Below are 22,418 nucleotides of genomic sequence, written 5' to 3'. Positions count from 1 at the left end.
GGGCACTACATCCTAGTTTGCTGTCTATTTGGACTCCTAGATCCTTTTCAAGTATGGAATTACCCAGTTCCTCTCCGCTAAGGTTGTAACTTGCACACTGGTTGTGTCTCCCAAGGTGCATAACCTTACATTTATCTACATTGAACCTCATCTTCCATTTTTTTGCCCCCTCATCTAGAATTGCAAGATCATTTTGAAGCATGGTGACATCTTCTGATGATTTGATGACTTTGCTAAGTTTTGTATCGTCCGCAAAGATGGATACATTGCTGAGTAACCCTATCCCAATATCGTTAATAAAAATGTTAAACAAAATGGGCCCCAAAACCGAACCCTGGGGCACTCCACTTAGTACCGGTATCATATCTGATACAGCACCATTCACAACCACTCTTTGTTCTCTTACATAGCCAATTCCCTACCCATCTGCAGATATTTTCACCCAATCCTAGGTTCTCCATTTTATTAATCAATCTCTTGTGTGGGACAGTGTCAAATGCTTTAGCGAAATCTAGGAAAATCACATCTACAGCATTTCCATTATCAAGGTTTTTGCTAACCTCTTCATAGAACCCTAGTAGATTAGTTTGGCATGAACGATTTTTCACGAACCCATGTTGGTTAGTACTGAGTAGACGGTGATGATCTAAATATTTCTGGATACCATCCCTTAAAAATCCTTCAAATAGTTTACCCACAATTGATGTTAAACTAACGGGTCTGTAATTAGCGGGATCTTCCTTTTTTGAATATTGGCACTACCTCTGCTATTCTCCAATCTTTTGGTACTATACCTGACGATAGTGACTTGCTAAAGATATAATGTAGGGGGGTAGCTAGTTCATCCCTTTATTCCATTAATACCCTCGGATGAATCCCATCTGGCCCTGGTGATTTATTTGTTTTGAGTTTGCTTAGCCTCAGTATTATTTCCTTCGGCGTGAAATCCACAATGAGATCTGGCTTATTTGTCCCGTTTGTGGTAAATGTTCGTTCCACAGTCTGCTCTCCCTTAGTAAATACTGATGAGAAGAACTCATTTAACAGTTTTGCTTTTCCCTTGTCCTCAGTAACACTTTTTCCACTAGTATCAGATAGTGGGCCTATGTTTTCCTTAATTAAACGTTTACTATTTATGTATTTAAAAAACTTCTTTGGGTTGGTTTTGCTTTCAGTGGCTATGCACTCTTCATATGGATATACAGAGGGAGCAGCCTGGGGTGTCATGGCATTACTTTTATATTATACAGGGGGAGCAGCCTGTGGTGTCATGGCATTATTATTATACAGGGGGAGCAGCCTGTGGTGTCATGGCATAATGCCATGACACCACAGGCTGCTCCCCTGTACAATAATAATGACACCACAGGCTGCTCCCCCTGTATAATATAAAAGTAATGCCATGACACCACCACCAGATATATTGTTTTTTTATGTAACTTACTGTATTTTATCCCTCAGGCTCCTTTACTGCTGCTGCGGCTCCAGTAATTTCAATTCCACTCTCTGCGCCGTGGCCTGTCCTGCTGCGCCCCCCCCCCCCCCCCCCCCCGACTCGACCTGCCTTCCTTCCTCTCTGCAGACGCGTGGGTGGGAGGCGTCATCGTCATGACGTCCCCACCCAGCGTCTGCCACTGCCTCAATAAGAGGGAACAGGCTGCCGGGCCCTCCTCCACGTAGCCGTGGAGGCCGGCGGCCATGTTCCTGTGGCCGCAGACATCTTAAAAGACCACAGGAACATGGCCGCCGGCAGTGCAAAAAAAACCTCTCAAAAAAGAGAAAAAGGTGGCTGCGCGGGCCACATGACGAGGTCTGTCGGGCCTTGTGTTTGACACCCGTGATCTACTTGATGATCCCATCAGATGCACCCATTACACCCAAACATTCCTCTCCTCCCCTGATCGGTCCTTGTCCCTGTGGTATTTTATGTGATCTCATCTTGGATGTTCCAGCTCATTGTGAGACTCCGTAGGTAAAGGTGCCCATACACAGTACAATTATTGTATACAATATCGCATCTCATCGCACAGGTTTTGCAATGCAATTAGATGAGATCTAGTACAAAAAGTATGCGCAGCACATACTTTTTGTACTAGATCTCATCTCATCGCAAAACCCGTGCGATGCAATGAGATGAGATGCGATATTGTATAAAATAATTGTACCATGTATGGGCACCTTAAGACTGCAGTCATTGTTTCCTCTGCTCACTCATTGAAGGGAATACTCTCCTCTGAAGTCCGCTGCCTGGGAATCATCTATGACTCTTCCCTATCCTTCATTCCAAGGGGGGAATGGACTATGATGGGAGTTCTTGTTTCACGTGGGATGTTGCTAGGGGCAACCAATCAAAATCTACTTTTATGTATTTAGCAGAGTGCAGTGAGGCGCCGCGCCCGAAGCATGGCGAGCCGTGCGATGGGTTGAGGTACACTTAGACTGTGTCCATGTTGACTAGGTCGACATTTGTGACAAAAAAACAAACAAGCTCATGTTGACCTTTTGACTGTCGACCTAATGCTTTTGTTGACCTTCGACCCTGTCGACCTTCAGTGCTCAACCCAATGCATGGCAACCTAAGATGGGTCAACCCAATGACCCATACCCCGGTGCAACAAACTCCCGGCTTCCGGTCAGGCAAATCACTAGCCACCAGTCAGGCAGACCAATTGTGGCTACTTACAGATAAAGACCAGCAATAATTCTAATGACACTCGTAGCAACATGGAAGGCGTTGCTACTGGAAACTGGCGAAAGCAACCAAAAGCTGGAGACACCCATAATGATCAATTCACAGAGCACGAGGACATGAACCCAGCACTGGTGTCCGTCCGGCGATGGGGGCATACAAAAAAAGGATACTCGTTATACAATAGGCTGGTGTCATTAATGTTGGTGGAAGTGCCTTTTCCCATGGGAACGTCCACTCCGTCCAGCTGTACGGTGGCAGAAGGATCAGGCGCTGTTCTGCCCAAACCTGGAATATGAAATCAGCATGTTAGCAGAAGCCAGACCCTGCCAATGTGAATGGTGTGTTTGTGCAGTAGCAGAAACGCAGAGAGCGTCACAATGCAAGTAATGTAATGTAGAATCTACTCTGGGGCATTTCTGTGCCTAGAAACAGTGGCGGCATGTAGGAAGAGGTGTAGACGCACGCTGGTAAGCATGTAACAGGACTACTAGACAGGTGACCAGACACGGCTGCACTTACCTTTCACACTGTGTTTACCCTTTGGTAATTTTGTTATGTGCGCAGCAGCCTTTAGTTCATGCCTGAAAGAGAAGGACACGCATTAAGCTCAGTACTTGAAACGACTACGTACAGATCTCACATCTTCGTAATCATAATGTAGAACATAATGAGAGAGTTTGTGTTCGCACAGCCACTGACATTTCTCCCCATTTACTCACATGTTTCCTAGAGCAACTTCTCCCAGCAGGAGCAGACCCATGGGGTTACCCGGCATTGGATGACAGTAGTTTGCACTTTTAGAGACCATGTCGGCAAAATAGATACCCTTACCGAACATGTAACCAGTCTGTGGAAGAAGGGCATAGACGTGTTAAACGCAAGCAGTCCTGAGGGTGGCAGATGAAGGGGTCACGGTTTGCTTTATTTTAATGTGAATCTTTTTCATCATTATTTTGTGGGCTAGATTAGTGCATCGGTGATGTTGCTTCTGTCTAATAATACCCACCACGGCCCTAACTGTGTGGTGTTTAAATAGTCTCCCTAAGCTTAGGTGGGTTTCCTCAGGGCATTCCGGTTTCTTCCCACACTCTAAAAGGTATACTGTTAGGTTTATTGGCTCCCAACAAAATAAACCCTAGCTTAAATGCCTATACATGTGGTAGGGAATATAGATTGTAATGGTGCATACACTCTGGGCAATGTTTGCCCTGAAAGACATTGGTGACCAATTTCCCTTGAACTTCCCCAGTGTCCTGGATGAAAGGTATAGAGCGTACACACTGAATGATCTAGCTATAGTCTATAGCATGGATGGCCAAACCGGTTCATGTATATCAGGCCACCTGTGGATCTAGAATAGGAATGAATGCAGCAGGTTTGACAATGTGACAGTTAGTAATGACTACACCTGTGCACCGGCTGGGTGATGTGGAAAACGTGGACCATTGGTAGATCTCGAGGATCAGTTTGGCCATCCCTGGTCTATAGGCTTTTTTTTGTTTTTAAAGATGTCCAATTTGAGCTGCCTGCACAGTCGCCGGACAACATTGATGAACGCCCGGCGGGTATGCGCATCATCATTCGTCTTTCGTAGCACACACTGAATGGTATTTTTAACCCATATCCTCCAGAAGGGCCAAAATAAATGATATAGGTCAAAAAAAAAAATCTTAGAATATGTATGCACTTTAAGATCCACTGGGACAGGGACTGATATGAATGTTCAAATATTGTCTGCGCTGCTGAATATGTGTGCGCTATATAAACATTTGGTAATAAAGAATAAAACTAGGCACAATGGGGGTAAGGTTACTAAAGCTTCTAAAAATTAAAAAAGCATGTTGTCTTTAGCAACTATTCAGATATGATCCTTCATTTCTCTATTGCACCCTAGAAAATTACTGTGGGCAACATAACCTAATTTTAATTTAGAAGCTTTAATAAATGTATTCCCAACTGCCATCAGTCTTAAGGTGCGTACACAAGTGTCGATTATCAGCTCAAAAATCCCTCAGTGTGTATGGGGACAGTGAAAGCTTCCACATGATTGCCAACTGACGCTGCCCCCCTGTCTGTTTTACAGGCCAAGTGAACCACTTTCCATAGTCTCATACTATGGAAAGTGGTTCACTTCCCCTCCCCCTAGGTCAAAAATCACCAGGCTGGGTGAAAATCGCTTGGTGTGTATACACTGAGCAATTTATCCGCCAGTGATCATCACATGATCAGTCGGCATACACACTGGGCAAAGAACGCCCAGCGTGTATGCACCTTTAGACTAAGGAGAGCACCAATGTCGGACTGGTAGCTACAGGACACAAACAAACACCACATTTAAACCCAGCAGATGTTATATGGTCTCTTGCAAGTAGATAAAAACTTTTTGTGATTTAGGAAAAGAGCCATTTAAAATGGCCGCGTCAGATAACTGCCTCGTACTCCCACCTCCTGCAGTTCATTCCCCCATATAAGAGCATGTACTTACAACAGGGGCCTCAGGCGGGGCAATTCGGAGACCCTGAGACAAGATGCCAGCAAAGTTGGTGGTGCGGGACCCGTGCCAGAGGAGCTGGCGGTTGTTCAGCTGTTTGAATGGCTTATACCGCTGACGTTCTCCGTCTCGCTGGATCTTGAAGATCTTTTTGTACAAAAGGAAAAAAAAATACAAAAATGAGAATTCCCTCATGCGCTTTCTAACTTCAATATATTGAACCTATTAAAAGGGGCTTTTGATAAAAGCACCAATCACACTCATTGTGGGGGGGTCTTCTCTATTTTTGGAGCGGTTCAAAAAGTGAACGCAAACGGACTACGTACGAAGGATACATATACGGACTACTGGCGGTCAGAATACTGAAACCAGAATCCGGTAGGAGAGAATTCCAACAGGGTTCAGTTAAGTATACACATTCTCACTGATCAGGATGCCGGATGTCAGTATTCAGGTGCCATATCCTGACACCAGATGTTATTCTCACCCAACTATCTTTGAAGGCTACACTAATATAGTCGCGGTATCAGGTTAACCTCTGCACGGCCTCATTTCCATGTTACATAGCGGTCGCCCTATTCACTACCATTACTTGAATGTCGGTTATGACAGAACAGAATCATCAGTAAAGCGGTGAACAGCCTTCCAGCAACGAACGGCGGCACTCACATCAATGACCTCCAGGTCATAAGCGTTATGTGTCTCGGCATGCGTGTTCTTGACGTACTGACGGATTATGTTAGCTTCCTCCGAATCCTGGTCAACCACCTGAATGGACGGAACAAACACAATCATAAATGACCATCACGTGCACAGTTCTTGCGTCGATAGCCATAGTTCTAATACCATATGAATTACCTTAATATCGGTCTTGATCTTTTCGTACTTCACATCGATGGGGTCCTTTTCTGTGTCGTCCGTGCCGCCCCTCAGTAGGCTGTAAGCGACTTCAATGTCCAGAAGATTGTCCAGCATCTGCACCTTAGCCTACAAGACGTAAGCGTTCCGCATTACAGGAGGACCGCTGCTTCACACCCCCACCACAGAAGAGGCCACCTGATTCCCACACACACCTGGATATACTCCTCTTTATCCAGGAGAGGAGGCTTCTTCATTCCAAAGTCATGAGGTATCAATGTGTAGAAGCGATTGGACAGATCCAGCAGTCGCGCCTCACCAGCACTTTCTGATACAGCCTTAAACAGAACAGCACCCTCTAGTGTTAGAATCCTGAGCGGGCCCATTTGCAGCAAGTACAGTAATCCGCAGTGGCCGACTCCTTTTACCCGGCCACCTGATAAATGCAATGTTACATAATGACAAGGGGAGAGAGAAGTATACTCACTTGCTGCACTTCGTTTAGAATGGAGTAGGCGCTCTGAATCTGTCGCTTGCTCAGCTTCCCCAATGGCATCTTTTGGAGATCAATCTGAAATCAGGGACTACAATCAGTAAGAGTAACAAGTAAGGAATCATATGCAGTGCAAATAAGACTTATTTCTAAAGTCCGAAGAGAGATTCCCTGATCCAACAACTGATTAACAAGCGGAAACAAAGAGATTTTCTGGAATCTTATTGTTACTCCCAAGGACTGAATTACTGCTGGTGATTGCTATGAGGATATAATATCGGCAACCAGGTGCGTCCAATGGTCCAGGTGCGACGCAACTGTTACGGAGGACAATACATCCACGCACAGGATCAGAAGTGTTCCGTCTCGGTTGGAGTAGTGTGAAGATGACCTTTCAGGATTAGCCATCTCAGCACAATTTTTAGACTACAGGTCATCAAACCACCGCACTGTCGGTATGAGAAGCAGATTCTCTCATCCGTCATCTTTAATGCCTCGTGAAGATGTTCTTCATGCAGAGTGGTAGAACACTGCACTAGACGCTAATCAGAACTCATAGGAGCCTCTTCTAGGAAGGGTACCCAAATGCTGCATTAATAAACAAACCTTTTGCTACAGCTTCCTCGGGTTCCATTCCCACCATGGCGCTAACTGTGCGGAGTTTGTTTATTCTCCCCGTGCACTCCGGTTTCCTCTCACAATCCAAAAATATACTGGTAGGCCAATTGGCGTCCATCAAAAGTACCCCTAGAATGTCTGTGTGTGTACATGTGGTAGGGAATATAGATTGTAAGCGCCGCTGGGGCAGGGACTGATGTGAATGTTTAACTATTCTCTGTACAGCGCTGCGGAATATGTGTGCGCTATATAAGAAACTGTTAATAAATAAATACATTTTCAAACTGGAAATATTTTCAGATGAATGCGTGACCCTGGCGGGAGAAATGATCCCTGAGTCCTGCAGGCTTGCGGTAACTAGGCCTAGGAGGAGACGAGCAGCCGGCAATTTGTTACATTGGATAAACATTAAAACAATTTTGGCTTTATTTGAACTCTATGTCCAGTACCTCAAACTCCACCATGGCTTTCTTCATGCTTTCCACATCAAAGATCAGCTTGATGAGCTCCTGCACCGGCTTTGGAAGTTTGGATTTGGTTCCTGCGCCCACAGACAGCTTTTTCACCACATCCTCCTCCTGCAAACACAACCGGCGATAAATATTAATAGTTCGTGATCAACAACTGCATGCCATAAGCCTCTCGCTAAGCGTACCGTAACTAACCATAGCCCGGGAGAAATTAACAGCGGCTGAGAACACATTCCAAGGAGATACGGCTACTGATACCACGATTACATTTATGAACTAAAGTCACGGGAGGGGGGTTTGGGCGATATACACAGGAGTGCAAAATACGCAGTCATATGGATCTTCCATTTACCACAGATGGAATTCGCTCAGCACAGAGCTGCACAGTGATGTGTGCTGAGTGACCTGTCGAGAACACTGGCCCTGACTGATGAGGTCACTAGATTTATCCAGCATGCTGGATATTAATCGCCGGGCGGTCGCGACGCGCGGTGACACGCATCACTATGGCCCCTACACTTAGAGCGAGGTAGGGGCATTTTCTAAGCGATCTAGTGAGATAATTTAGAAAATGCCCTGAAATCACCACGTGTGCAGGCAACATTGGTTGCATCAGATGCTTAAGTAGTTACCATATATATCTCTATTCCCTGCATGTACTGTCCCTGTATAATCTGCATACGTAGTTCCTGCTACAAAGCAGACTGACTCATTTACTGGGACCTCATTTAGGAGTTAGGAGACCTTCTTAAAAGTTAGCAGCGCCATTTTGGTGGACTTTCTGGGACACCATTTCCCTTTAGGAGGGATCTTTCAAAAAGAGGTGTTCTTTTCAATAATCCAGTACAGGGATTAAGCGATGAAAGCCTGGAAGAATAGTCTTTGTATTTATGAGATTTATATTTGTGTACTGTGATTGTTTTATGCATATTAAAAGTATCTATTTATTTATTTTATTAAACTATGTATCATTACCTAGCTAGTTTTGTTCCAGTTTGCATCATAGATTATAGATTCATGTAACTTTATACTGTGTTATAAAGTGTATCAGCGATACCCTCCTATGATGTAACCCTGCCTGTGGCCTGTAGGTGTCACTGTGCAGGATGAACAATCACTGAAGGTAATCACTAGGAACTAGCGATATTACTGAGGCATAAATGGGACATGGTCCACTGGGAGGGAAACCATACTCCTAATATAACCCCCATTTACTAATACACCAGTGCAGCGGTATTGGTGGTCTGAGTCTCCCCACCGCCTCACAAGGAGGCATTTACCCCACCAAATCTGGAAAAGGTAATCTCTGGGTTACGACGCTGCCCTCTAAATTGTGGATAAGCAGCATGTTCCATCTGACAGCGAGAGCAGACAGAATGTAAACTTTGGGGACAGTCCCTGGTAGCTAGTACAGCGGTACCCTGGGAAGGGTGTACAGTCTCAGGATCCTATAGTTACAACATCATGCTGACTGCACAGGTGGCCTAGCTGTCTCTTGCCTGAAGACTATAGGATAGGAAAGTGCAGCAGCGTTAAACCGCCCTCCTCCCTAAGCTGCTGTTTTGACATTTGGCTCCAGGCAAGACGCAGAGTTAGCGTCTAGTGACCCCTGGTGGAGAAGGGGAGGTTGTGCCTTTGTTATGCAAAATAAAAAAAATGGTAACGGTACTATAACTAGGCGGCACTGGTCTATAAGTAGGATCCATAATCTGCCCATGAAATATGACAGTCAGCAACCACCAGATCCCTATCTCTATGTAGGTTTCCCAAATAGCTGCGGAGACCACTGGAAATCTGGCTAAAGAAACCTTCCCGCATATTGGGGTCCTGCAGCACTATTATTCACTTGTGTATATACAGTACTTCACGTCACATTCACACCGGCACTTGCAGTATCTCCAGCGGGTAGAACTTATTCCACTCCTCTAACCATCCCTAAATGTCACTGGCCTACACCAATCACATACCTGTCCATAGTCTATCTCCAGCGGGTAGAACTTATTTGGGTACTTGGTGAAGTTGGTGGAGTGCCAGACGTTGCCAGTCTTCTCCTGGTACAGGCTCAGGAAATGGTCAATTGCTTCTTCTTTGGATGACATTTCCTTCAGTTTGTTACTTCCTATAACCGTTCCCACGCGACCCCAGGACCGGAACACCCAGTACCTGCGCAGGGTTACAGAAGCGTTCAGGAGAGGAGACTACAAGTGCGCTATGAATAGAAGAGTATTTTATGGACACACTTTGAGCCACCCCCTAACCTGGGCGGGGAAGAAGCTGCACCCATATTCCTGAAGCCGTTTCCTTTTCCCATTATTCATCCCTATACTTTTCTCAATCAGTACCGTTTTCTCTTTAGCTCTACACAGACAACCCTTCCTTTCCTCTTTTCCACAAATCCTTTTTCCACCCACTCCCTACTCGCACCCTATACGTCTCCAGCACTGCTATTACCCCCCCCGCCATCAGCGCTTGCTCTCTACTCCTCATCCCACCTCTTCTCATCCCAACCCTGCGTAGAAGAGCACACACCTCGCTTCTCGGTCATGTTCTATGAGCTGCAGTTTGTAGTAGGAATTGGTTCCCCTCTTTATATCCACCAGGCCCAGGGTAGCGCTGAAGATCTTGCCGCTCTTCTCCAGCACGTGACATGAATTTTCCAGTCCTGAAACAATCCGATACATTGACAATATTACTACAAAATAACCAGTTCAGCTGCCAGAAAGCCCTGTATATACATAACTATAGATGAAGACGGCCGCACACATTTTACGCTAAACTTTAAAGTTTTCATTACGGCAACATTTCCATAAACTCTGCTCCCTACCTCCCTCCCTCCACGGCCATGGTTCAATAAAATAATAATACTCGCACCAAAATCGCAGGGGTGCATCTTGCATTATACTGAGGAGCAGGATATGGTGGTTCCAAATCTATATCCGTTATCCGGATTAGTGCCTCATTCAGACTTGTTTGCTAAGCTGCATATATTTGATGCTTAGCGAGCAGAACAGCAACCACAATATGCGGTACTCGGTGTAAAGGCCCAAAGCCTTCTATTATGAATCTCTTAGGGCCGCTGGTTTTCCCCAAACAAACAATTAAGCTGAACTGTCACAAGGATCTGTCCCAGGAAAGCTAACACTTTCTTTTAATGACTAATCACCGACTTAATGACCTTACACAATTGACAGCGTACACCTCCTGTGGCCGCAGTGTTTTCTCACCACTTCCTATTAAGAGGAATCTCGCGAGAATTCCCCTGTACTTGACTCCCGGAAAAGCTGTGGGGTGGGTGGGCGGGCCATTCAGACCGGTTACAGGGGCCTGAGGTTCCCCACCCCTGCTCTAAACCTATGGGTAAAAAATCTTAACAGAATTCAGATGGGTGGAAGGGTGTAGACTGCAAACGCTTTTGCTGCGCCTTCTCCTGCAGCAAACTACACCGCAAAAACAGCCGTGCAAACGCTGCCGCAAGGACAGCCGCGCAAACTAAACCGCAAGGACAGCCGCGCAAACTAAACCGCAAGGACAGCCACGCAAACTAAACCGCAAGGACAGCCACGCAAACTAAACCGCAAGGACAGCCACGCAAACTAAACCGCAAGGACAGCCACGCAAACTAAACCGCAAGGACAGCTACGCAAACTACACCGCAAAAACAGCCGTGCAAACGCTGCCGCAAGGACAGACGCGCAAACTAAACCACAAGGACAGCCACGCAAACTAAACCACAAGGACAGCCATGCAAACTAAACCACAAGGACAGCCATGCAAACTAAACCACAAGGACAGCCACGCAAACTAAACCACAAGGACAGCCACGCAAACTAAACCACAAGGACAACCGAGCAAACTAAACCACAAGGACAACCGTGCAGATGGACAAGAAATAATTCCTCCTATGTATTTTTCTTCTGTATCTAGCTGCAGAGACCGTGGATATGTCCGAGAAGCCTTTCCTGCATTTCTTCATGTAACTTACCGGAATCCGGGTCTATGGCTGCTCCCCCTTTAACGGTCAACTTCATTTTCTTCTCAAATTTGGTCCCCCCTAAAAATAATAAAGAATGGCTGTAATATGTTACACAGAAAGGCTAAACCTGCACGGCAATCAAGTCTGTTCTAGATTACCCACCGCCTCTAGGGAGGATAAAACCATGCATATACTGTGTTACAAAGCACAGACACGTGTCAATCCAGTGTCCGACAAGGGTTTTAAAATACTGCAGCAGGAGAGGACTCTCTACGTGACACGTATGTACTGCCGTGTGGGGGGGATCTGCTAAAACATCTCAATCAATCATGAAAAGAAACAGGGGTTAGAGGTGATGTTACTGCCAATGGGTTTGGGTCATTGGGTTGACCAAAAGTCGACTTGCATTGGGTTGACCACTAAAGGGTGACACAGTTTAAGTCGACACCTGAAATAGGTAGACATGCTTAAGGTCGACAGTCTTTGACTGTCGACCTTCAAACCACGTCGACCTATTTCAGATGTCAACCTAAGTTACGTCGACCATTAGTGGTCAACAATGCATGTAGACCTTTAGCGGGCTGACCCAACGACTGTATACCAGTGCCAACTGTATTTTTATATTTAAAAAGGTTGTCCACTATTGAAGTTCTTCCTGTAAATGTTCCATCTTTCAATTCTTAACAAGGCAAGGTGTTGGTGGGGGCTAGCAGGTAGGGATTAGGCAAGGCAAGGTGTTGGTGGGGGCTAGCAGGTAGAGATTAGGCAGTGCACAATGTTGGTTAAGTACTGAACAATGGGGTGTGACTCACTCCCCTCCTGAAAGCCTCATTGGCCCAGCATGCAAGGATTTATTTTTATTACAGATTAAAAACAACGAATGGCTGCCGTTTGATTTTCACACTTTCACAAAGTTTTGTCCAACGCTGCTCAATGCTGGTAGAATCTTGTGCTGGAATTGACATGATGTGTCAGTGTCTGCTGTATGTATATCTCAATAAAGCTACAAGTTTCAAAACCAATATAATGGTATGGCTCACAGGCACACAAAAGTAGCTAGAGGTGCGAATTGGTGCACAACATCCAATTAAGTTCTGAAGTTTGAAAACCCCCCACTTTTTTTTTTTTTTTTAAACTCCTCTCCACCAATCATGCAAATCATTTCTCTAGATAAAGAAGACTCACCTTGCTCTTCCTTCACTTTCCCCGCGCTCTTCCCAGCATTGGGCTTCTGCTTTGGAGGGGGCTCCTGCACCTCCTGCTTGATCTCCGCGCCCCACGTCGATATCCGGTGCAGGGTCAGCAGGTCCTGAGTGCTCTTCCCTGACTGGATCTCCTTCAGGAAGTCCTCACTCACCACCTGTACATTGGCCGCTTTCACATCCTCCATCTTTTTGCTCATCTTATCCACTTCCTCTGTTATGAGCAAAACAGGCGCTATGAACCATGTTATCTGTTGTAAGGTCACAAAACCTCTGTATGCAGTGTTATAAATAATCATAAATGATTGGCAATGTAATGTCTATGAGACTGTAATGTAGAATCTATGACCAATTGGCTCACAGGCCTCCAGCTGGGTTCTGGACTTACTCTGGGTGCTGACGCAGACTGTGGCTTTATTTGCTGATCCCGTTGTCTTTCCGCCCAGGTCTTCAATCAAAGCCTTTGTTTCATCTTTGTTTTTAGACAGTTTGCCAACAACGAGAACTATCATGTTTGTCAACGGCTTGCCTAGGAGGATGATAAAAAGTTTAGATTGTTATTTTAAATGAGGTCACAACACTCAGCGGCGGTAATGCACCAGAGGTCCCAGCAGCCAGGCTGAAGGAGAGCAAACACCGTGAACGAGGATACACTTCGTACAAATATCAGTAGCTTCACAAAGCTTGTTCCGATAGCACCGATATATCTGCTTAGATATAGTTCTAGAACAATAGTAACTAGCTGACGTGCACGGTTTCAACTGGCAAAGGTTTGCTGGACGGAACATTTTACCCCTTTTCACCCACTTAAGAGTCGTATTTAGTGGGTGGCTGCAAATAACAGTAACAGTGTCCAGACCAACCAGCAGGTCACAGGATCCTGATCACCCAGCAGGTCCACAGGGGGACAAACTGTCACATTTTCCAGAGCACAATGGTGTTGCATGGCAAGCATCCAATTACAACACCAATATTTTGCTGAAAATCTACAGACCAAGACCTTAACTTTGGTAGATGACGTATGCTGCTCGGACGATGGCACCATAGAAATAGGTCACTCATAAAAGTCATCCTCCTACTATTAATTATAGATCTCAAGACATGAAACGCAGTTTGATTTAGACGGACTACTCACAGGTGCAATCCCAGCACAGTCCAGCCCAAACCTGGTGCTCCTTTGTCCTATGTCAGATTATGCACCTGGCACTTCCATTTAATAGGACCAGTTCCAATATGGTCAGTCATTATAAGCCATAAAAAAAATTCCATTTACCTTCTGGAATAGGCTCCTCCTTAACTGCAGGTTTAGCTGGCACAGGAGCGCTGACGGGAGCGGGTTCTGCCGATGGAGGGAAGGCTCGGTCCCGTTTTTTAAACTTGAACTTTTTCAGGTATGGCACTTCGTAAAACTCCTGGAAAAAAAGTAATGAGAAGATTGGATCTCTACAGCACGGTCTAGGTTTGAGATTGCCTGCAATATTGATTACATGTGTGTATCATATGCGCAAACCAAAAGTGACACCGGCAATTCCTGGGATCACAGAGCTGCTGTCTGGGTGAACACGGAAGAGCAGAATTATTATTCCGAGCAGAAATAATACTAGAAATCGTATGTACGCACCTTCGGTACAACCCAGTCCTTTCTACTGGGGGTCTGTGTTTTAGCAACACATTTGGTCCACGCGCTGATGTCTCCTGTGCAATAATAGGCATCAGTCTTGAACACAAACTGTCCCTTGCATTCCTCACAAGGGAGTAAAGCTCCGAACGCCATCCCTTCCGCCACCCGGTCCTGGATCTGAAGCATCCGGGAAGCAAAAGACATTTCAGTTTTAAAGAAAACATTATAAAAATGAAATACCATAATAATTCATTTTGTATGTACAAACAAATGGCAGAAGTGAGGCACAGGACACAGCTGCCTCAATCCCAACAATCGTGCTCTTCTCCAGATGTTCTGCAAAGAGCCAGTGGAGTTCCCTTATATATGGCGGCTACATCACTTGACTTACGTTGGTCTCGCCAGATGGGACCTGCTGTTTGTTGGCGATAAGCAGCTCCTTCAGGTCATTGGTGCTACAGACCTTCTTCAGCTCATCCTTTATATTCCAGATGAGTTCTGTCTGCTCCTGTGGACATAATGAGGGGGAATTCAGCAACACACACTCAATCACAAATACTTATGCAACACATATTAGTAAGCGCTGTCTAGTGAAAACAGATGAAATAGTGGGCCTAATTCAGGTTGTGCACTGCCGAGATGGCGCAGCAACTAGTCGACTACTGAAGAAGTGGTCGGACTTGGAGGTGGGGCCCGGGGCATCATGCAGGGAAGCGGGTTATACACAAGGACCTGACGCCCTGCACTGCGTCAGGTCCTTGTACACTACAGTACTGTAATACACACACACACACATACACAGCCTGCACTGAATCATGTCCTTGTACACTACAGTACTGTAATACACACAGCCGGCCATGTATATAAAATCTATATATAGATTATATATACAATGAAATTAAATTCCTGGGGGTAATGTACGGTGGCACTACCAAGACAAAGCCGGGCATGCTTATAGATACATATGCATGCCCGGCTGTGTCTCTGCAGCGCCACCGTCCATTACCCCCAGGAATTACATTTTTACCCCATTTGGGGTAATTTAACCCTGTTCTAAACTGACTTTTATTTCCTCCGCAGATAGCTGGTAATGGGGCGGGTGCTGAAGTCATGCGATGCCTGCGTTCCCTGAGAACACCTGGGACACCCATAAAATGCTGAGCATTCAACTGCTCCGGCCCGGTGTCCGCCCCCCCGCCACAGAGACGATATGTAACTCGCCTAAGCCGCTCCCTGTCGGGGTTTGCACATGCGCAGAAATGCGCAAACCCCAACCATAGGGACTGGGGCCGAATTCGGATTTGTGATACTGAATCAGCCCCAGAGTTGACTATAGTTCTATAGAGAAGATCACTGGAGTAACCTGTGTGTCTCGTGCCCTGCTCTACATTAGGCATCCACCACATGAGGTCACCTGGTCACGATTGGTGGGTTCATATGTTTGGCCAAAAATGATGCCATGCAGTATATATTATAACTAGGTGATTCATCGCGCCCTACGGGCGCTCTTCACACCGTCGTAAGGGGCTGCGCCCCCTTAATTTGTGAACATTTGTATATGAGAAAGATGGTTAGAATTAGAGATGAGCGGGTCCGGATCCCCGAGATCCGAATATCGGGGATCCGGGCCAGATCCGAGCCGGCTCGGGTGTTCCCGCCTGAATTCCGGACCAATAACGAGGCCGAACGTCATCATCGCGCTGTCGGATTCTCGCGGGAGCGGGATCTTATAAAAAGACGCACGCGCGCCCGCCATCTTCACTCCAATCTTGGAGAGGGAAGAGGGTGGTTGGGAAGCTCCGTGTGCTCCGTGCTGTGCTCTGTGCCATGTGCTCCGTGACCTGACCTGTGCCCTCACTGCCCTGTGCTGTGCTCCGTGCCATGTGCTCCGTGACCTGCCCTCACTGCCCTGTGCTGTGCTCCGTGCCATGTGCTCCGTGCTGTGCCCTGTGTTGTAGACTTGTGGCCTGAGCCCTGTAGTGTGATTTAACTAACTAGGTGCTGCAGTGCTCACACGCAGGGGCTGCAGTGTCCACTGTCCAGGGGCTGTCCTGTGGCCCGTGCCCTGATGTGATTTATTTAGCCCTAAATCCTGTGTTGTGATTTATTTTATTTAGCCCTGAACCCTGTGTTTTTTTTTGTGATTTAACTAACTCAGTGCTGCAGTGCTCACACACAGGGGCTGCAGTGCTGCTGAGTAGTACACTGTGTACAGGGGCAGCATTAATACAAGGGGCTGTGTCCAGTGTGACGGCCTATATCTTATCCATTGTCCAGTGTCACAAGTCACTCACGACATATATCCTGTGTCCTGTCCTGTGTGACGACTGACGACATATCCTGTGTCCAGTGTGACGACATATATCCTGTGTCGTGCTGCAGTGCTCACACGCAGGGGCTGCAGTGCTGCTGAGTAGTACACTGTGTACAGGGGCAGCATTAATACAAGGGGCTGTGTCCAGTGTGACGGCCTATATCTTATCCAGTGTCACAAGTCACTCACGACATATATCCTGTGTCCTGTCCTGTGTGACGACTGACGACATATCCTGTGTCCAGTGTGACGACATATATCCTGTGTCCAGTGTGAAGACATATATCCTGTGTCGTGCTGCAGTGCTCACACACAGGGGCTGCAGTGTCCACTGTCCAGGGGCTGTCCTGTGGCCCGTGCCCTGATGTGATTTATTTAGCCCTAAGCCCTGTGTTGTGATTTATTTTATTTAGCCCTGAACCCTGTGTTTTTTTTTTGTGATTTAACTAACTCAGTGCTGCAGTGCTCACACACAGGGGCTGCAGTGCTGCTGAGTAGTACACTGTGTACAGGGGCAGCATTAATACAAGGGGCTGTGTCCAGTGTGACGGCCTATATCTTATCCATTGTCCAGTGTCACAAGTCACTCACGACATATATCCTGTGTGACGAATGACGACATATCCTGTGTCCAGTGTGACGACATATATCCTGTGTCCAGTGTGACGACATATATCCTGTGTCGTGCTGCAGTGCTCACACGCAGGGGCTGCAGTGTCCACTGTCCAGGGGCTGTCCTTTGGCCCGTGCCCTGATGTGATTTATTTAGCCCTAAGCCCTGTGTTGTGATTTATTTTATTTAGCCCTGAACCCTGTGGGTTTTTTTTGTGATTTAACTAACTCAGTGCTGCAGTGCTCACACACAGGGGCTGCAGTGCTGCTGAGTAGTACACTGTGTACAGGGGCAGCATTAATACAAGGGGCTGTGTCCAGTGTGACGGCCTATATCCTATCCATTGTCCAGTGTCACAAGTCACTCACAACATATATCCTGTGTGACGAATGACGACATATCCTGTGTCCAGTGTGACGACATATATCCTGTGTCCAGTGTGACGACATATATCCTGTGTCGTGCTGCAGTGCTCACACGCAGGGGCTGCAGTGTCCACTGTCCAGGGGCTGTCCTTTGGCCCGTGCCCTGATGTGATTTATTTAGCCCTAAGCCCTGTGTTGTGATTTATTTTATTTAGCCCTGAACCCTGTGGTTTTTTTTTGTGATTTAACTAACTCAGTGCTGCAGTGCTCACACACAGGGGCTGCAGTGCTGCTGAGTAGTACACTGTGTACAGGGGCAGCATTAATACAAGGGGCTGTGTCCAGTGTGACGGCCTATATCTTATCCATTGTCCAGTGTCACAAGTCACTCACAACATATATCCTGTGTCCTGTCCTGTGTGACGACTGACGACATATCCTGTGTCCAGTGTGACGACATATATCCTGTGTCCAGTGTGACGACATATATCCTGTGTCCAGTGTGACGACATATATCCTGTGTCCAGCGTGACATATATCCTGTGTCCAGTGTGACGACATATATCCAGTGTCCAGTGTGACGACATATATCCAGTGTCCAGTGTGACGACATATATCCAGTGTCCAGTGTGACGACATATATCCAGTGTCCAGTGTGACGACATATATCCAGTGTGACGACATATATCCAGTGTGACGACATATATCGAGTGTGACGACATATATCCAGTGTCCAGTGTGACGACATATATCCAGTGTCCAGTGTGACGACATATATCCAGTGTCCAGTGTGACGACATATATCCAGTGTCCAGTGTGACGACATATATCCTGTGTCCAGTGTGACGACATATATCCTGTGTCCAGTGTGACGACATATATCCTGTGTCCAGTGTGACGGCCTATATCTTATCCATTGTCCAGTGTTTCAAGTCACTCACGACATATATCCTGTGTCCTGTCCTGTGTGACGACTGACGACATATCCTGTGTCCAGTGTGACGACATATATCCTGTGTACAGTGTGACGACATTTATCCTGTGTCCAGCGTGACATATATCCTGTGTCCAGTGTGACGACATATATCCTGTGTCCAGTGTGACGACATATATCCAGTGTCCAGTGTGACAACATATATCCTGTGTCCAGTGTGACGACATATATCCATTGTCCAGTGTGACGACATATATCCAGTGTCCAGTGTGACATATATACATTGTCCAGTGTGACGACATATATCCAGTGTCCAGTGTGACGACATATATCCAGTGTCCAGTGTGACGACATATATCCAGTGTCCAGTGTGACGACATATATCCTGTGTCCAGTGTGACGACATATATCCTGTGTCCAGTGTGACGACATATATCCTGTGTCCAGTGTGACGGCCTATATCTTATCCATTGTCCAGTGTTTCAAGTCACTCACGACATATATCCTGTGTCCTGTCCTGTGTGACGACTGACGACATATCCTGTGTCCAGTGTGACGACATATATCCTGTGTACAGTGTGACGACATTTATCCTGTGTCCAGCGTGACATATATCCTGTGTCCAGTGTGACGACATATATCCTGTGTCCAGTGTGACGACATATATCCAGTGTCCAGTGTGACAACATATATCCTGTGTCCAGTGTGACGACATATATCCATTGTCCAGTGTGACGACATATATCCAGTGTCCAGTGTGACATATATACATTGTCCAGTGTGACTACATATATCCAGTGTCCAGTGTGACAGGGGCTGTGTCCAGTGTACAGGGGCTGTGTACAGGGGTTGTGTCCAGTGTACAGGGGTTGTGTCCAGTGTACAGGAGCTGTGTACAGGAGCTGTGTCCAGTGTCCAGGGGCTGTGTCCAGGGGCAGTGTCCAGTGTGACGGCTGTGTCCAGTGTACAGGAGCTGTGTCCCGGGCGGTGTCCAGAGGCTGTGTCCATTGTCCAGGGGCCGTGTCCAGGGGCTGTGTCCAGGGTAACGGGCTGTGTCCATTGTCCAGGGGCTGTGTCCAGGGTGACGGGCTGTGTCCAGTGTCCAGGGGCAGTGTCCAGTGTGAAGGCTATGTCCAGTGTACAGGAGCTGTGTCCTGAGGCTGTGTCCAGTGTGACGGCTGTGTCCATTGTCCAGGGGCTATGTCCAGTGTGACGGCTGTGTCCAGTGTACAAGAGCTGTGTCCAGAGGCTGTGTCCATTGTCCAGGGGCTGTGTCCAGGGTGACAGGCTGTGTCCAGTGTACAAGAGCTGTATCCAGAGGCTGTGTCCATTGTCCAGGGGCTGTGTCCAGGGTGACGGGCTGTGTCCAGTGTCCAGGGGCAGTGTCCAGGGGCAGTGTCCAGTGTCCAAGGGGCTGTGTCCAGTGTGACAGGCTGTGTCCAGTGTAAATTAAGAAAAACAAATAAAAAGTAATAAATAAAATAAAAACACATTTTTGGAGGATGATGGTGGAGGAAATAGTGGGAGATCAGCAACCTGATAGAAGTGCTGAAGCTTCTACCACCAGTCATGACAAGGCCGATACCTCTTTGTATTTGCTCTTTGGAGCATTTCTCTTTTTTTGGGATATTAAACTGCCACCCTGTCTGCCCCTGCAGTGCCGCTCTGCCAGGTTGGAAGTGTAAGGTCCACATGTATGTGATGCCGACTGCTGTCGCTTAGCTTAGTCATCCAGCTACCTCGGTATACCCTTTTGGCCCAACTACAGTAAATGAAAACTATTTTGTAAGCTGTGAAGTGATCAAAATTTACTAGAAATGAGTGGAAACTAATGTTATTGAGGTTAATAATACTTTAGGGGCAAAAACAGGCCCAAATTCTGTTATTTTAGCCATTTTTAGCATTTTTTCATAAAAATCCAGATCCAAAACCAAAACCCACAAGGGTGGTTTTGCCAAAACCAATCCAGATCCAAAACACGAAGGGAGATCCAGATCCAAAACCAAAACACGAAAAAGTGGCCGCCGCACATCTCTAGTTAGAATTGTATGAAAGATGGCCTGTATTGCAACTTGAGTTATAGGTGAAATGTGTTAAATAGAGAGCATATGATATGGAAGGGGGTGTGTATTGTTTTGTTTCATTAAAAAGCGGTTACAGAGTAAGATGTACATCAGTGTTTTTCAACCACTGTGCCGTGGCACACTAGTGTGCCATGAGTTGTTCTCAAGTGTGCCCCCAGATCTAGAAATTCCCAAATTAGTTTACAGCAACCACCAGTTCGTGTTATTTACTGGTCTCTTCTTTTAATTTAAAGGGCCAATGTATTTTATTTGTGTTACCTGTGGGGACCAGTGTGATTGTTTTTTATATGGGGGGCAATAGGTTTGTTTTTTACCTGTGGGGGGCAATGTGTTTTTCCCTGTGGGGATATCATGGTGTGCCTTGGCAATTTTAAAATCTTATTTAGTGTGCTGCAAGGTAAGAAGGTTGAAAATCACTGATGTACATTGATAGTGTGGATGGTACAGTGACATTTGTGGGTGTGGGGGGGGCTGTGTGTGCATGTTGTTTAGGTGTGTGTGTGCACAATAGTATAGCAAGGTGTTTTGGAGTCAGCGGCTCCCCACTGGCGGAGGTCACGACACAGGAAAACAGGAGGCTGGGTAGTGATAGGGGTGTGTGGGAATAAGGGGGACTAAAGTGGAGGGTGGGAGATACTGTGCTACTTCTGCCAGTGGGTGAGGGTCCAGTGTGGCAGCACAGGAGTACAGGATGGTGGCCCTGAGTCAGTGTCTCCTCCTACTGGGTGGGAGTTAGGGTGCATGAGAGCAGGAGGCTGGGCTATGAGGCATGATAGGGGCATGTGGGCAAAACAGCGTCAGCGACTTACCAGTGGTGGAAGTTACGGTTCAGGAGAGCAGGAAGCTGGGTAGTGATAGGGGTGTGTGAGTATACGGGGGACTAAAGAGGGGCTTAGGGGTGCCGTGAATTGCGGGAGGGGTGCCGTGAATCAAGGGAGGGAGGGGGCGCAGGTGTCCACGAATCGTGGGAGTCCGCAAAGCGTGGGAGGGGGCGTGAATCGCGTAAGGGGGGGTGTTTTGCGATTTGCGGGGGGGGGGGGGGGGGGGGGTGCGCGGGGGATGACGTGAATCGTGGGGCGTGAATCGCCGGAGGGGCGGTGCGCGGGGGTCTGCGAATTGCAGGGGGGGGGGGGGGGGGGGGGGGGGGGGGCACGGGGCGCAATGAATCACCTAGTTCAGGGGTTCCCAATCTTTTTCGAATCACGGCACCCTAGAGTATCATAATTTTTCCACGGCACCCCTAGGCCCAGAAAAATATATTTTAAATTAAGTAGATTGTGTTTATATGTGCTTCTTAGGTTCAGTTATGTGTTAAAGGGCAGGATTTGCTTCTGATTGTACACATATTTTATGATTGGCAGCCAACAGCACTGGTTTTGTCCATAAAGAATTGATCACAAATAATTTTTATTGGTCCTGGACCACCAACCCGTGGCACCCCTGCAAGTGTCCCGAGGCACCCCAGGGAGCCACGGCACACAGTTTGGGAACCACTGACCTAGTTGGTTATATATTCTTGTAGAAGGATAGTAGGATGTTGCGGTCATTCAGAATGCATTTACATAAACAGTAATAGTAGCAGTAAAAGGTCTGACTTAAAACACCTACAGTAAAACAGAACAGGTGTTATATATTATACAAAGAATTGGTTGATGATGTCTAGGTTGACGTGCACATAGTTGTCACTGGA

At 46.7% G+C, this 22,418-nt stretch overlaps 1 protein-coding gene across 1 annotated transcript in view; it reads right to left on the bottom strand.

Moving 5' to 3' along the window:
* The window catches only part of PARP1 (poly(ADP-ribose) polymerase 1), a 53,938-nt gene that overhangs the window by 6,000 nt on the left and 25,520 nt on the right, over nucleotides 1–22,418 (bottom strand). The window contains 17 exon segments of the mRNA XM_083175534.1: nucleotides 2,863–2,977; nucleotides 3,212–3,273; nucleotides 3,412–3,539; nucleotides 5,178–5,330; nucleotides 5,853–5,951; nucleotides 6,042–6,170; nucleotides 6,257–6,379; nucleotides 6,529–6,612; nucleotides 7,602–7,730; nucleotides 9,590–9,785; nucleotides 10,152–10,284; nucleotides 11,605–11,673; nucleotides 12,781–13,011; nucleotides 13,186–13,326; nucleotides 14,071–14,209; nucleotides 14,419–14,595; nucleotides 14,810–14,926. Of these exon segments, the coding sequence (XP_083031660.1) occupies nucleotides 2,863–2,977; nucleotides 3,212–3,273; nucleotides 3,412–3,539; nucleotides 5,178–5,330; nucleotides 5,853–5,951; nucleotides 6,042–6,170; nucleotides 6,257–6,379; nucleotides 6,529–6,612; nucleotides 7,602–7,730; nucleotides 9,590–9,785; nucleotides 10,152–10,284; nucleotides 11,605–11,673; nucleotides 12,781–13,011; nucleotides 13,186–13,326; nucleotides 14,071–14,209; nucleotides 14,419–14,595; nucleotides 14,810–14,926 (2,225 nt within the window).

Source organism: Crinia signifera, chromosome 3 (assembly GCF_055691185.1).
Source record: "Crinia signifera chromosome 3, ASM5569118v1, whole genome shotgun sequence".
NCBI lineage: Eukaryota > Metazoa > Chordata > Amphibia > Anura > Myobatrachidae > Crinia > Crinia signifera.
Note: the sequence above shows the minus strand (reverse complement) of the source record. Positions and strands in the feature narration are given on the sequence as shown.